The sequence below is a fragment of the Canis aureus genome, chromosome 21 (assembly GCF_053574225.1).
Source record: "Canis aureus isolate CA01 chromosome 21, VMU_Caureus_v.1.0, whole genome shotgun sequence".
NCBI classification, from domain to species: domain Eukaryota; kingdom Metazoa; phylum Chordata; class Mammalia; order Carnivora; family Canidae; genus Canis; species Canis aureus.
The window spans coordinates 34,545,558-34,562,621 of NC_135631.1; the positions used below are offsets into that span (position 1 = coordinate 34,545,558).

Here is a 17,064-nt window from a genome sequence, read left to right on the forward strand (position 1 = left end):
ATCCAGAAAATCTCTGTGTTTACAAGTCATTTATGAAACAATGTGAAAAAAGAAAATTGACTTATATTAACTTTCTTTTATACTGTTGTGTTGTTTTCCATTTTAAGTAACTTGTATTTTAACTATTGCTCTGGTAAGTGGAATGTGTCAGTAGAGTTTTGTAACTTTTGAAAATATCTTTCTAGATCATATGTAATATTTTGATTTATTTATTTATTTTTTTAAGTTTCATTTTCTCTCTCTTTTAGCTTCTCCATGGGTTGATAACAGTAGAACTCCAAACAAGATTGATCTTTATGATGTACGGAGAAGACCATGGTAAGAATTTTTAGGTAGTCATAAAAAGGTAAACTAGACAAAAGCAAGTTACTTTTTTTGTTAAAAAGTTGAAAAGGCATCTTTCTATTTCATAATAATATTGTCTAATTATTTTAAAGAGCTCTGGTGTTTGTTTTTTCTTTTGATAAATAAGTACTGTTAAATCTCAATGAAGATAATGAGTTTAAGTGAGCAAATAATAATGAAAATTGTTGAAATGATTTATCAAATGATTTCAAATGGACTAAGTTTTAAGTTTTATATTCAATGTCATCTCTAAATCTCTTTTAGCTGCTGGGGATTTCTATTGAAAAGCTCCCAGTTTGCTTGGTGTAGAGCTCTAATGAAGTGTCTAGATATAGTAGAAGACAGTTTGCCTCTGGCAGTGAACTAATGAGAACTGGCCCCAAGGTAAAAGCTGCCCCTAGTTATGGTCACATAGCTTAGGTTTCATTTTCCCAATAGGAAGCCTTTTTTATTCCTTACTACTAAAGCAACTCATTCTCCTAACATATAACTCAAAAAAATACCAGATAGCTCATGATTGCACTCACTAGGAAACAACTATTAAACTTGTTCATTTTATTTCCATTTTTAAAAAATGTATTGAGTCTGTGGCTGTGTCTTTTTTTTATGAATTCACATTTTATATAATTTACTGCTTTGTAACCAATTCTTTCATATCAACACCTTTGAATGCTTATGCCTAAGAGAGATCACTAGCGTCATTTTAGAGGCATGATTATATGGTAGCTTATTTTGAAAATCCCTTATTATTGGACATTTTCATTATTTCTAACTTTTTGCTAGGAGTTTAAACAAATTCCAAGATTCATGATGATTGGTTCAAAGAAATATACTTAAGACTTTTATAATGTCCTGTTAAGCATTCCAGTAGCAATTTACTGAACACTAGCCACATATAATAGTACTAGATATTATTAATCCACATAATATTCTAAAAAATATTTCTCTAGGTTTGGTGGCCCTCAAGCTTTGAGTTGCTGAATGAAGACTGAGACTATGATATCACATAGATTGGGTTTAGGAACTTGTTTTGGGGGAAACCTTAGAACCAAGGTGCCAACCTGTTATCCTGTCCTCTCATCTCCCATAGAGAAGCATGCCAGGAATACTTAAGATGCTGGACATAAACTACATTTGCCTTCCATTGGAATATCCTGGCGGACCTGCCCCTTTCACCTTCTGGCAGAGAGAGGGACTTGGTGCACATTATAAACTGTCTCATGAACACATAGTCCTGAGTAGATACTCACTGTGTTGGATGTCTGAAAACGAATTGGCAGGTTTTCCAGCAGGCTTTTGAAAAGGTAGATTTAGTCGAGGGCAAAGAGGCCTCAGAAATAACTAAAAAGTCCAGTTCAGGTTCAGCTCTTCCTGGTAGGTAAGTCAACCCTCCCTCCCCCCACACTCCATCAGACGGTGTCCAGGCAGCATAAACTTTGGGAATCATTCGCCTGCAATTGTTTCTGTCTTCTACAGTCACTAAACTGTCTGAACACAACTCTCCTAGATTTGCTTTACTAGGCAGGGCTTCTGAATCTGTAGGGCTGGGGTTCCGTGTGAGAATCAGCATTTTGGACTGGTTCTCCAGGTGATTCTTGGACACTCTAAAGTTCTGAGAGGCACAACTTGAAACTCATGGTAATGTTATTATATGTTAGTCTGTTTTAAGTTACTTCATTATCCCTTTGTATTATCCCTTAGTATCTCTTGTCTGTTGGTATTTGCTTTTTCACATTCCTAGACCACCTGGCTATTTCTGTGTTTATTTATTTATTTTTTTGCATTGAAAAATAGGACAAAATCTTATAATTCCCTAATGGGAATTTCAAATGTAAAAGGTATATATATATATATATATATATATACCTTTTACATCCAAGGGTTAATTTCTTTTGCTTCTAATATTAGAACACATTTCTTGATCTTTTGTTATATCTGTGAAACATATTTTAAATATTCTGCCTCTGACATCTCTATTATGTTAAATATAGCTTTTTGAAAATCGGCGTTGTAGAATTGTGAATGAAAGCACATTGTCTACTGAGATAGAATGGAAGTAGGGTCTTGGTTGGAAAATATCTAAGAAATCAATAAATAACAATTCAAAACATACCAGTGTTTAATATTTTTCAAGAGAAAAAAATATTCATATGGTATTTGTTTCAGGTATATCCAAGGAGCTGCATCACCTAAAGATATGCTTATCCTGGTTGATGTGTGAGTAGTTCAATATTCTATGTTTATATACTGAAAATATAGGGAGGATTTGAAGAGAACAGTAATGTGTTGGTACTAAGAAATAGGTTGAGAAAAAAAAGGTCAAAGAACAATTAAGATGATTTTTATATCCAGGCAATTATGAAAATATGAAGAATATATGTTGGAATTGAAAATTATGGCATAGTTCTAAAGTAATTTTTTGAACTTTTTTTGAAAAATTACTCATTTGTTTCTAATTTTTTTGCTTTATATTTTAAACAGGATTAAAGTATATGGTTACTAAAATTTAGCAGTTCCTACTACCCAAAAAAAAAAAAAAAGAAAAGAAAAGAAAAGAAAAGAAAGAAAGAAAGAAAGAAAGAAAGAAAGAAAGAAAGAAAAAGAAGAAAAAGAAAAAGACTTTGGCACTTAGTCATTAACGATTCAAATAACTTGTAGGGATTGGTCACAAAAAGATAAATATCAAATACATTAAAGGCCAATTTAAGGAAAATGCTGATATATAGGAAGGAATTCCATGGGTTTTTCAATTGGTTATTTTGTTTATTTTTTACATTGCTACAGGTTAAGGGGTATTTGTGTGTAATCTTGTATTAAGATTTAAAATGAAATTGTAGAACCTAGAAAAAAAATTAGTTTTTAAGAGCAATACCAAGGAGTTCAAAACATGAGGTATAAAATGCTTATTTTCCCTGAGAAGAAAAGCTTTATCTTCTTATATTCTTTGCCACATTGGAAGAAAATCCAATGTTTTGTAGGCAGCTGAATCCATACCACAAGCTAGTATCAACATTTGAAAACATTTAAAAAATTATCTGAAGGAAAAAAATGATAAACCTATCACCTAGCCTGAGAAAGAGAAGATAAATGAATTCAGCACCTATAACTTAACATGTTGATTCCCATTTCATTTCTTAAGATGTATTTAAATCAGAACATATTTTAGTTAAAGTATTGTGGCATTTCTATCATATGTTAGAAGAATCCTTGATATTCTTCTTAGGTATAAATCTAAAGGATGATTCAATATGTTAGAATCTCATTGAATGTATGGTAATTTCCAGAAATAATTTTTCATCATCAGAACCCATATGCATATCCCAGGATCAAAAATGCATATGAAGTTGAAATACCATTTTAAAAGATTATTTTGACAGACATGTCTGGAGGGTCTCCTATATACATTGGGATAATCTAGAGAGAAAGATGAGTAAGTTGTCTCTCAAAAGAAATTCAAGTATTAGTGAGGCTAAACCGTATTCCCAAGTAACTAAAATAATTGTAGAAGGTGATAGATGTGAAGTATGACGTAGCACTAAGAGTCTACAGGAAAGGGCACTTTGATTTAAAGTGTCAGGGAAGACTTCATTAAGGAGATAAAATTAGAATTGATTCCTTCAAGCTAAGATTTCCCAAGGTGGGTGTGGGAGAGGAGAGGAGAAAGAAGGGAATTTCCACTGGAAGAAATGACAGGAATGAAGTGGCTTAGGTGAGAACATCTGGGGCAACTGTGTTGAGAAGATGGAAGAAAAGAGAGAGAATGAAAGTTTCTGAATGCAGGGCTCCTGTGGTCACTGGCTAGTTAGTAGGTCACTGTAAGCTATTAACGGTATTAGGAGAAGGTGTGTTTCCAGAATTTTCACCTGTTTGCATGGGGAGGAGTAGAGACTAAGAGCTGGATAGAGGGGCTGTTACCCAAGCTCGGGGTCTTGAGGTAAGATGCACCTGATGCAGAGTGGAGAGAAGATGGAGAGGAGGCCTCCTCCATGGGAACTGTGAAATGGAGTAGAAAAGGGAAGGAAGTTGTCTGAGTGGGTAGGAAAGTTGAGATGGAGGAGGAAGTTGGATGACTGAAATATCCAGCCTGGTTGGTACCAAGACCAGTAATAGGAAAACTCCTTCTGACATGGCTAACAACTGGTATTCAGTATTTTCTGAATAAGCAAATATGCCACGAGTATCCACAGTTTCTTAAAATCAGCCCTGGACATGCAGTTTTCATCATTGTAGTTAGAAACATACACATTCTGATGCTAATAGGAAAGAGAAGAATCTTTTTAATTTACTTCTACTGTGTCTAAAATGTGATTTTTCTCTACTAATTTTTAAAGTCAAAATTATATAAATATTATCTAAATGACCTAGGGTTAGTGCAAAAGTCTCCTTAGGCTGTCTGGAGTTCCTTAAATATGTACTTATGGATCTGTTTTTTTATTTATATATATAGGAGTGGAAGTGTTAGTGGACTGACACTTAAACTGATCCGAACATCTGTCTCCGAAATGTTGGAAACCCTCTCAGATGACGATTTTGTCAATGTTGCTTCAGTAAGTATGACTGCATTTTTGCTGAATTAATTCTGTAATTTATATCCCCCCCCCCCAGATTTTAAATACTTCATAGTGTTTTATCATTGATAGGCTGAGATATGTCGATCTATTATAAGACTATGTTACTGAGCTGCCCTATTCTCACTATGTTACTGAGCTGCCCTATTCTCCAAAAACTTCCATGCTGAGATCCTTTTTGAATGTCTAAGGCTTTACCTAGGAGAGAAGCAATTAAAGTAATAATGAAGACAAAAACACTGCCGATAGTCTCCCTTTACTCAAAGGAGCTTGAACAGGTGACGTGAACCCCTCTACTCACTGACATTATTGTAACCCCTAATAAGTAACAACTTGGAAGGATAATGATATGGAAATTTTCTGTTTAATACTCATTGTTTTTTACACTGGACACATACCCATGATGCATTATGGTTTTTAAATTGAAGTATAATTAAGAAACAATGTTATATTAGTTTTGGGCATACAACATACTGATTCAGCGATTCTCTCCATTACTCAGTGCTCACAGTGATAAGTACAGTCACCATCTGTCGCCATACAATGTTATGATAATATTGTTGACTATGTTCCCTGTGCTGTACTTTTCATCTCTGTGACCTATTTTTTTTTTATAATTGAAAGTGTGTACCTCTTAATCCCCTTTATCTATTTTACCCATTCCCCCCCTACCCACTCTCTTCTGGCAACCACCAGTTTCTTCTTTGTATTTAAGAGTCTGTCTTTTGTTTGTTCATTTTTTTTTGTTTTTTAGATTCTACATATATGTGAAATTATATGGTATTTGTTTCTCTCCACCTGGCATTTCACTTAGCATAATACCTTTTAGGTATATTCATGTTGTCCCGAATAGCAAAATGTCACACTGTTTGATGGCCGAGTCATATGCCATTGTGTGTGTTATGTGTGTGTGTATCTTGCATTGTCCTTATTCATTCCTCCTTTGGTTGATACTTGGGTTAATTCCATATGTAGGCTATTGAAGATAATGCTGCAACGAGCATAGGCGTGCATATATCTTTTTGAATTAGTGTTTTTATATTCTTTGAGTAAATACCTAGTAGTGGAATTACTGGATCCTATAGTTTTCTGCTCTTAATTATTTGAGGAACTTCCATGTTGTTTTCTGCAGTGGCCACACCAATTTACATCCCCACCGATAGTGCATGAAGGCTTCTTTTTCTCCATGTCCTTACCAACTTCTTGATACTTTTTTTGTCTTTTTCATGTTAGCCATTCTCACAGGTCTAAGGTGATAAAAAATTGCAGTTTGGATATACATTCCCTGATGATGAGTGATATTGAGCATCCTTCCATGTGTTTGTTGGTCATCTCTATGCCTTTCTTGAAAAATGTATTCAGGGCTTCTGCTCATTTTTAAATAGAATTGTTTGTTTTTTATGTGTGATTTTTTTTTTTTTTTTGAGGGAAGGGTTTTGGATTGTAGAAGCTATATGTTTTGGTGTTAATCTCTTAATTGGATATATCATTTTCAATATCTTCTCCCATTCAATAGGTGGCTTTTTTGTTTTGTTGTTGGTTTCCTTTGGTGTGCAGAAATTTTGTATTTTAGTTTAGTATCAGCAGTTTAATTTTGCTTTCCCTTACCTGAAGAGGCATATCTAGAAAAATATTGCTAAAGCCAATATCAAAGTGATTATACCTATATTTTCTTTTAGGAGTTTTATGGTTTCAGGTCTCACATTTAGGTCTTAAATCCATTTTGAGCTTATTTTTGTGTATGGCACAAGAAAATGGTCCAGGGATCCCCGGGTGGCGCAGCGGTTTGGCGCCTGCCTTTGGCCCAGGGCGTGATCCTGGAGACCCGGGATCGAATCCCACATCGGGCTCCCGGTGCATGGAGCCTGCTTCTCCCTCTGCCTGTGTCTCTGTGCCTCTCTCTCTCTCTGTGACTATCATAAATAAATAAAAATTAAAAAAAAAAGAAAATGGTCCAGTATCATTCTTTTATTCATTGTATATTCTTGCCTCTTTTGTCATTGATCAATTGCCCCTATAAGCAAAGATTTCTGGACTGTCTGTTTTGTTCCGTTGATCTATGTGTCTGTTTTTGTGACAGTGCCATACTGTTCTGATTACTTTGTAGTATATCCTGAAATCTGGGATTGTGGTATCCCCAGATTTTTGTTCTTCCTCAAGATTGCTTTGGCTCTCCAGGGTCTTTTGTGATTCCATATAAATTTTAGTGTTATTTGTTCCAGGTATGTAGAAAATTCCATGGATAATATGTATCCTACTAATCTTTGTAATTATAATACTGTATTATGTATTCAAAGTGTTATTTATTAATGCAAGAACTAGTACATATGTCAGTGTGCTATTTTAAATGTCACATTTCCCAAGAACCGTATTAGACCTTCTATGCATAGCTAAAGAGTGTGAACTCTGAGGCAAATAAAACAGGACAAAATGAATTTTACCATTCCTCACTTCAATTCATAGAATGTAGGCAAGAAATCTCATGACCAGGGGCACCTGAGTGGCGCAGTTGGTCATATGACTGACTTTTGGTTTCAGCTCAGGTCATGATCTCAGGGTTGTGAGATTAAGCCCTGGAATGGGCTCTGTGCAGAGTCTGTTTAGGACTCTTTCTCACTCTCCCTCTGCCCCTTTCCCTCTTCCCACCCCACTCTGTCTCAAATAGATAACTAAATTTCATAACCATTTACTGGTGGATATAATTTCACATTTCAAGTGGTTATATTCACAGAGATGAATGTGAACAATTTGCGGTGAAGTCATTTTGTATTGAATATAAAAGAACAGCTCTGTCCCTGAAATCACATGGGAGGGGGAGAAATTAAAACAACTTCCCTTCCCTGGAAGGGCACCTCTAGGAACAGAGTTGTCAGGGGAAGCACATACAATCTCTATGTTAACCAGGGCTCCATGTAACTAAATGTATGATGTTTATAAGAGGAAAAAGACTTATAACCAAAATGCTTTTAGCTGGATGTCACTGGTTGAAGATAGCGAAAGAACCCAGGATCGAGGTGACAAGACTTCCTAGATATGTCCCATGGGTAATATATGCAAGAAAGTCTTCAAATCTCTTTTTGAGACTTCTTTTCATGTGGGCCACATGTGTGTCTCCAGCATGGTAAGGTATGACTGAGTCTTTTAGTTTCTAAGGCTACCACAACAAAATACCATGGATTGCATAGTGGAAACTACAGAAGTTGATTTTCTCACTGTTCTGTAGGCTGGGTCAGTTTCTCCTGCTGCCTCCTTCCTTGGCTGGCAGATGGCAGCCCTATTGCTGCCTTAGGTGGTCATCTGTCTGTACATGCCCATTCCTGGTGTCTCTTCTACTTATATAGACACCGGTTCTATGAAATTATATCCTTATCCTAGTAGCCTAATTATGACTTAACAATCTCTTTGAAGACCTTATCTTTTTGTTTTGTTTTGTTTTGTTTTGTTTTGAAGACCTTATCTTTGAATACTGTTACATTCTGAGCTACAAGGAGTTTGGACTTTAACATATGAATTTGAGGGGATACAATTCAGCCCATAATTCCTGGGGAAACACTCTCCAGGTCTAGATCTTTCTCTGCTTTCCCTTAACCTTTAGCAATCCTTTACCTTGTCTGTATCTGTGGTATTATTTAGTAAAACTTGATACTGCATAAGATCTGATTCATGCCAGTCTCAGTTAACACTCTGCTCAGTGTGTGAACTCACCATGTACTCAACAAAATGTGAACAGGTCACATGTAATGCTTGGTGTCTCAAATGATCAGAAAAGTAGTTATTTGGTTTGATTTGTACATAAAATTATCATTCATTACAAAAGCATAACAAAAGATAAAGATGTCAAAAACATTAAATTTGGTATGGATTTGATCTATCTAATGAAATGTTTATAAAGCCAGCAGATATTAAATATAGTCAGTATCTTAAACTGGCTTCTTCTCTCATGGATTCCAAGGTGATAATTTATTTGGGACAGGATCCCAGGAAACACTATCAGCGAAGGACTGTGGAATTGTGTCAAGAGAAGGAAGGTGGAACCAGTTAAAGGATCTCAACTTCATTTAAAGGAACTTTATCATCCTAAAGAATCCTAGAAGCTTTTTAGAATATGAATTTGAAAGTTCTTCTGCCTAAAGACCAAGGAGCCAGGCTTTTAAGCACCAGCCTTTCCCATTGGAGGGCAGAATAGATTCTGGCCACAAGAAGGGAAACTGAGACCAAAAGTTGTCAGTAATGATAGATAGAAAACTGACCAGTGTCCACTATATCCAGAACTGATCCTTAAATATGGTGACTGGTTACAATTTGAAACAAAACAAAACAGACAAGAATATATCAAGAAGGTGGGCTGCTAATGTTAGACCAAGTTCATAATTTATATTTATCTGTTTTCTCCTCTAATACCCTTTCTAATTTCCCTGCACCCTTGCCCAACTCCAGTGCCAGTGGCTTGTCTAGTGGAATGGCCCGACCTTTAAACCCAGACGCCTGTGAATCCATGATCCCTGTATGTCTGTTGCACGGTGGCTCCCGCAATTGTCCACAGTCTTCACCCAGCTTGGAAGTGCTTGGATGAGTCCGCTGAGTTTTATGCTTGGTTCTCCTTTCCCACATTACGTAGCAACGGCCTTCAAGGCCATCTCCTTGTCAGCTGGAACTCTGCCAGGAGATGTATTTTTTTCTTGCATGTTGGTTTTACTGGCTTGAGAAATCCAAAGTATCCAGAGAGTAGCTATAGATTTAGGTTTAGTGAAATTCTTACTGTGACCCAGGTAGGAGCGCCACCTGACCTTTACACCCTACATGGCACGTAGGACATTTGTGTTGAGCCAAGCCTATTCAGAAGGTATAGGGGAATGTGGAAGTTCACTGTTCACAGTTGCATCTACCCAGATGTTCTGTACTTAGGTTCAGTCCCATATTTGCCTGTCATTGCCCTGACTTTTACAGAGAAACCAGAAAAGGCAATAAATGCAGCCTCCTTTTTAATTATGCGACTCTGAAAAGCACATACTATGCCCAAATTTGAAACGTGAAGCCATCTTGATTTCCCACTCTACGCCCAGAAAAATTTATTACTGGTCTCAGCTCCTGTATATTAGCTTCTTTATATTAGTTAATTTCCTTACATCATTTATGGTTCTTATTTACCATAAAGATATTTTTGTCAACTATACCCTGAATTTTTTATTAACTATATACTGTTGTTCAATTATTTCAGAAAAATCATGAGTACATTTTCATGTTTGAAAAGTCACTGAATGATTTTAAGTGATCTTATTATTCCAGCCAGAGATTTACCCTTCAGAAATCAGTAGATCTACCAAGAGCTAAGGTAGCTGTGTGTTCATTGTTTACCGTATTTATGTATTGACTTTCAATGAATCACAAGTCGTGGGGAATTTTTAGTATTATTTTTCTAAATGCTGCTTTTGTGACAGAAACTATTCTCTGTGTTTTCTGTGATGACTCATTTAGTCTTTACAACTACATTGTTTGGTTGACACTACTACCATTCTTAATTTTACAGATAAAGAAACAGAGTTCTAGTATCTTTTCTAAGGGAAACACAGGATGCGAGCTCGGGCATCTTTGTGAGTCTATGTGTAACCACAAAGTTGTGTGGCTGAATGAATGCTAGGGAAAAATAACATATATTTACTAATTTCGGTGTGAAATCTGAATATTTAAATCAAACTCCAAAATACTAGAATTGTTAGAAATTCTAAGAATATGATTAGGTTATGAAAGCAAAGAAATTGTTTTTAAATCTACATTTCTTATTCATTTTTATTTTTATTTATTTTTTTTAATTTTTATTGAAGTTCGATTTGCCAATATATAATATAACACCTAGTGCTCATCCCATCTAGTGCCCGTCACCCAGTCACCCCAACCCTCCCCACCCACCTCCTCTCCACCACCCCTTATTCGTTTCCCAGAGTTAGGAGTCTCTTATGGTTTGTCTTCCTCTCTGATATTTCCCACTCAGTTCCCCTCCTTTCCCCTATAATCCCTTTCACTATTTCTTATATTCCCCGAATGAGTGAAACCATATGATGATTGTCCTTCTCTGATTGACTTACTTCACTGAGCATCATACCCTCCAGTTCCATCCACATCGAAGCATATGGTGGGGATTCGTCCTTTCTAATGGCTGAGGAATATTCCATTGTGTACATAGACCACAGCTTCTCTATCTGCTCATGTGTCGAAGGACACCAAGGCTCCTTCCACAGTTTGGCTATTCTGGACATTGCTGCTATGAATATTGGGTGCAGGTGTCCTGGCGTTTCACTCCATATCTCTCTTTGGGGTCAATCCGAGCAGTGCAATTGCTGGGTTGTAGGTTAGCTCTATCTTTAACTATTTGAGGAACCTCCACACAGTCTTCCAGGGTGGCTGCACCAGTTCACATTCCCACCAACAGTGCAAGAGGGTTCCCCTCTCTCTACATCCTCCCCAACATTTGTTGTTTCCTGTCTTGTTAATTTTCACCATTCTCACTGTGTGAGGTGGGATCTCACTGTGGTTTTGATTTGTATTTTCCTGATGGCCAGTGATGCGGAGCATTTTCTCATGTGCTTGTTTGCCACGTGTAGGTCTTCTTTGGTGAAATTTATGTTCATGTCTTTTGCTCATTTCATGATTGGATTGCTTGTTTCTTGAGTTTAATAAGTTCTTTCTAGATCTTGGATCTTAGTCCTTTATCTTATATGTCATTTACAAATATCTTCTCCCATTCTGTAGGTTTTTTAGTTTTGTTGACTTGTTTCCTTCACTGTGCAGAAGCTTTTAATCCTGATTATGTCACAGTAGTTCATTTTTGCTTGTTTCCCTTGCCTTCATAGATGTATCTTGCAAGAAGTTGCTGTGGCCAAGTTCAAAAAGGATGTTGCCTGTGTTCTCCTCTAGGATTTTGATTGATTCTTGTCTCACATTTAGATCTTTCATCCATTTTGAATTTATCTTTATGTCTGGTGTAAGAGAATGATATAGTTTCATTCTTCTGCATGTGGCTGTGAAATTTTCCCAGCACCATTTATTGAAGAGACTGTCCTTTTTCCAGTGGATAGTCTTTCCTGCTCTGTCGAATATTAGTTGACCATAGGGATGAGGGCCCATTTCTGGCTCCTCTATTCTGTTCCATTGATCTCTGTGTCTGTGTTTGTGCCAGTACCACACTGTCTTGATGATCACAGCTTTTAGTACAGCTTGAAATCCAGCATTGTGATGCCCCTGGCTCTGGTTTTATTTTTCAGTATTCTCCTGGCTATTCAGGGTTGTTTCTGATTCCACACAAATTTTAAGATCATTTGTTCCAATTCTGAAGAAAGTCCACGGCATTTTGATAGGAATTGCATTGAGTGTGTAAATTACCCTGGGTATCATAGACATTTTCACAATATTAATTCTTCCAATCCGTGAGCACAGAATGTTTTTCCATCCCTTGTGTCTTTCTCAGTTTTTTTGAGAAAGTGTTCTGTAGTTTTTAGGGTATAGATCCTTTACCTCTTTGGTTAGGTTTTTCCTAGGTATCTTATGCTTTTGAGTGCAATTGTAAATGGGATTGACTCCTTAATTTCTCTTTCTTCAGTCTCATTGTTAGCATATAGAAATGCCATTGATTTCTGGGCATTGATTTTGTATCTTCCCACACTGCCCAATTGCTGTATGAGTTCTAGCAATCTTGGGGTGGAGTCTTTTGAGTTTTCTATGTACAGTATCATGTCATCTGCAAAGAGGGAAAGTTTGACTTCTTCTTTGCCAATTTGAATGCCTTTTATTTCTTTTTGTGGTCTCACAGTTGAGGCTAGGACTTCTAGTACTATGTTGAATAGCAGTGGTCAGAGTGGACATCCATGTCATGTTCCTGATCTTAGGGGAAAGGCTCCCAGTGTTTCCCCATTAAGAATGATATTTGCTGTGGGCTTTTTGTAGATGGCTTTTCAGATGTTGAGGAATGTTCCCTCTATCCCTACACTCTGAAGAGTTTTGATCAGGAATGGATGCTGTATTTTGTCAAATGCTTTCTCTTCATCTAATGAAAGGGTCATATGATTCTTGTTTTTTTTCTTGTTGATATGATCTATCACATTGATTGCTTTATGAATGTTGAACCAACCTTGAATCCTGAGGATAAATCCCACATGGTCATGGTGGATAATCCACTTAAAGTATTGTTAGATCCTATTGGCTGGTATCTTGGTGAGAATTTTTGCATCTGAGTTCATCAGGGATATTGGTCCATAATTCTCCTTTTTGGTGGGGTCTTTGTCTGGTTTTGGATTCAAGGTGATGCTCGCCTCATAAAATGAATTTGAAAGTATTCTGTCCCTTTCTATCCTGCAGAATAGCTTATTAGAATAGGTATTGTTGGTTCTTTAAACATTTGATAGAATTCCCCTGGGAAGCCATCTGACCCTGGACTTTTGTGTCTTGGGAGGTTTTTGATCACTGCTTCAATTTCCTCCCTGATTATTGGCCTGTTCATGTTTTCTATTTCTTCCTGTTCTAGTTGTGGTAACGTGTGGTTTTCCAGAAATGCATCCATTTCTCCTAGATTGCCTAATTTATTGGCGTATAGCTGCTCATAATACATTTTTAAAATTGTTTGTATTTCCTTGGTATTGGTTGTGATCTCTCTTCTTTCATTGATGATTTTATTTATTTGAGTCTTTTCTTTCTTTCTAATAAGGCTGGCTAGGGGGTTATCTATCTTATTAATTCTTTCAAAACTCCTGGGTTGACCTGCTCTACAGTTCTTCTGGTCTCTATTTCATCGAGTTCTGCTCGAATCTTTATTATCTCTCTTCTTCTGCTTGGTGTAGGTTTTATTTACTGTTCTTTCTCCAGTTCCTTTAGGTGCGAGGTTAGCTTGTATATTTGAGGTTTTTTCCAGTGTTTTGAGGGAGACTTGTATCGTGATGTATTTCCCTCTTAGAACTGCTTTTGCTGTATCCCAAAGATTTTGAACGGTTGTATCTTCATTTTCACTAGTTTCCAGGAATCATTTTAATTCTTTCCTAATTTCCTGGTTGACCCTTTCATCTTTTAGCAGGATGCTCTTTAACCCCCACATGTTTGAGTTTCTTCCAAATTTTTTCTAGTGACTGAGTTCTAGTTTCAAAGCATTGTGGTCTGAAAATATGCAGGGGGCAATCCCAAACATTTGGTATTGGTTGAGACCTGATTTGTCACCCACTATGTGGTCTATTCTGGAGAAAGTTCCATGTGCACTTGAGCAGAATGTGTATTCAGTTGCGTTCAGATTGCAAAGTTCTGTATATATCTGTGAAATCCATCTGGTCCAGTGTATTATTTAAGGCCCTTGTTTCTTTGGTGATGTTGTGCTTAGAAGATCTGTCATTTACAGGAAGCACCGGGTTGAAGTCTCCCAGTATTAGCATATTGTTACCTAAGTATGTCTTTGCTTTGGTTATTAATTGAGTAATATACTTGGCAGCTCCCACATTAGGGGCATAATATTCATGATTGTTAGGTCCTCTTGTTGGATAGACCCTTTAAGTATGATATAGTGTCCTTCTTCATCTCTTACTACAGTCTTTGGGATAAACTTTAATTTATCTGATATAAGAATTGCTACCCCTGCTTTCTTTTGAGGACCATTTGAATGGTAAATGTTTCTCCAACCTTTCATTTTTAGGCAGGAGGTGTCCTTAGGTCTAAAATGAGTCTCCTATAGGCAGCATATAGATGGGTGTTGTTTTTTTATCCAGTCCGATAACCTGTTTCTTTCAGTTTCTGCCTATCCTGGAAGTTAGGAATCTCTTGTCTCTCGCTGCTTTAAGAATTTCCTCTTCTATCTTTGGAGTTTGCAAGTTTCACTATTAAATGTCAAGGTGTTGAATGGTTTTTATTGATTTGGGGGGGGGTACCTCTCTAAATCCTGGATCTGAATGCCTGTTTTCTTCCCCAGATTAGGGAAGTTCTCAGCTATGATTTGTTCAAATATACTTTTCGCCCTCTGTCCCTCCTGGCATTTTCTGGAACCCCAATTATACGTAGATTCTTCCTTCTAAGGCTATTATTTATTTCCCTTAACTTTTCCTCATGGTCTCTTAATCATTTGTCTCTTTTTTCCTCTCTTTCCTTCCTAGTCATCAACTTGTCTTCTATGTTGCTAACTCTTTCTTCCACCTCATTAAACCTAGTCATCAGGACATCCAGTTTGGATTGCATGTCATTTAATTGAGTTTTAATTCTGGCCTGATTAGATCTAAATTATGCAGTAACAAAGTCTCTAAATCCCCTTATGCTTTTTTTCCAGAGCCACCAGTAGCTTTATAATTGTGCTTCTGAATTGGTTTTCTGACATTGTATTGAAATCCATATCCTGTAATGCTGTGCCAGAAAGTACTGTTTCTGCCTCTTTCTTTTGTGGTCAATTCTTCCTTATACTTATTTTTCTCAGTGCAGAGTTGCTGTATGAGCGGGGTGAGTCAAGAATATCAACCACAACCTAGTAAAATACACCCTAGATGATTCTGATGAGGTCAGAGACCAGAAAATGAAAAGGAAGATTAGAACAAAATAAAACAAAAGGACCACTAAAGTGAAAAACAAATCCTAAAACAAAATAGTAAAAAATAAAAGGCCCAAAATCCCGAAGATGGAAAAAAGAAAAAGTAAAAAAGAATAGAAAACAAGTAAAGAGGAAAAAAAGAAAAAAGGGGGGGACACTGGGAGATGGTGGTGGTGAAGAAGTTGTAGTGGAGGGAGAATGTAGTCTACCTGAGGTGTCCCAGCGGATGATCCTCTGAGTGTATTTTGTTCTGTATATTAGAAGTTGTTCAGTCCCAAATTTATATAAACCAGCAATACTTGTAGAGAGCCCCATAGTGACCACTACAACATAAAGGAGATAAAAGAGGGGGGCAGAATGGGAAGGGAGAGAGAAGATAATCTTGCAGAATGAACCAGCTCGGTGTTCCCCTGGGTTCTGGGTTAATGCTCGTCATGTTTTAGAAGGTACTAACTTCTGCCATTGTAGAACAAAATGAGACCAGAAAACAAAACCCAAAAGAGAAAACCGTATCTCGTATATCTCCAAAAATTAAATTGAGTATGTTGAAGGGAATCCAGAAGTGAAAAATATATCTAAGACCTGCAATTGAAGAAATATGGGGATCCCTGGGTGGCGCAGCGGTTTGGTGCCTGCCTTTGGCCTGGGGCGCCATCCTGGAGACCTGGGATCGAATCCTACATCGGGCTCCCGGTGCATGGAGCCTGCTTCTCCCTCTGCCTATGTCTCTGCCTCTCTCTCTCTCTCTCTCTGTGACTATCATAAAAAATTTAAAAAAAAAGAAGAAGAAATATGAAAGCCCCTGGAGCTTTCCAGCGCTGCTGGGTCAAGAACTCGCTCTTGCCCTGTCCTTCCAGCTAGTCTCTGGGGCTGGGAGGGTGGGGGAGAGGGGGCGGGAGGTGGTGGCTGCTCTGTTGACTCTCAGGTGTGTGCACCTGGGGAGATGCCCCCCGCAACGACCCCCCGCCCTCTCCCCGTGGTGACCCTGGGACCTGGGAGCGCCCCTGCCCCTCCGCGTCCTGCCGGGCTCCCCGCTGTCTGGGCCTCATGGCAGGGCTCTCCTGTCCCCCCCCTTGCCCCGTAGCCCAGCTCCTCCTGGGGTCCCCCCTCCTCGATTTTTTTTTTTATTCCCCCGCCTCCGACCTGGTTGGCAGCCGCAGCAGGTGCATGTGGCTCAGGCCATTGTCCCCCTGGGCGGCCCGGCAGGTGCGCAGGTGGCGTGGCCTGAGGGTGGGGGGGTGGGGAGTGGGGGGCTGAGCTGAGGCCCCTGCTCTGCCACCATCTATGCCATCTATTATTATTCATTTTATTTTTTTTATTTTTATTTTTTTTTTATTATTCATTTTAAAGAAGAATGTTTTGTTTTGGTGGAGGGATTCTTTTAGTAAATGTTTCCATATTTTGGCTTGAAAAAGCACATACGGATTAGATTATTCTGACAAAATGTATATGTTTATTTTCTTTCTTCATCCTTTATCTTTGCTTCTGTCAACTTCGGATGCTCTTATTTGCATTTATATAATATTTAATGTCAACCACATGAACTGTATAATTCAGAAGAGATTCTTGAGTTTTATTAGTTACCATACTATATTTGGGGCTGCAACA

The 17,064-nt window shown here is 37.6% G+C and overlaps 1 protein-coding gene across 8 annotated transcripts in view; it reads left to right on the forward strand.

Annotated features, from left to right (window-relative positions):
- Positions 1 to 17,064, forward strand: part of CACNA2D1 (calcium voltage-gated channel auxiliary subunit alpha2delta 1) — a 475,096-nt gene that overhangs the window by 355,032 nt on the left and 103,000 nt on the right. For all 8 annotated transcript variants that reach the window (XM_077863845.1, XM_077863847.1, XM_077863846.1 and 5 more), the window contains exons 8-10: positions 249 to 318; positions 2,512 to 2,562; positions 4,793 to 4,892. In XM_077863845.1, the coding sequence (XP_077719971.1) occupies positions 249 to 318; positions 2,512 to 2,562; positions 4,793 to 4,892 (221 nt within the window). The remainder of the gene's footprint in view (positions 1 to 248; positions 319 to 2,511; positions 2,563 to 4,792; positions 4,893 to 17,064) is intronic.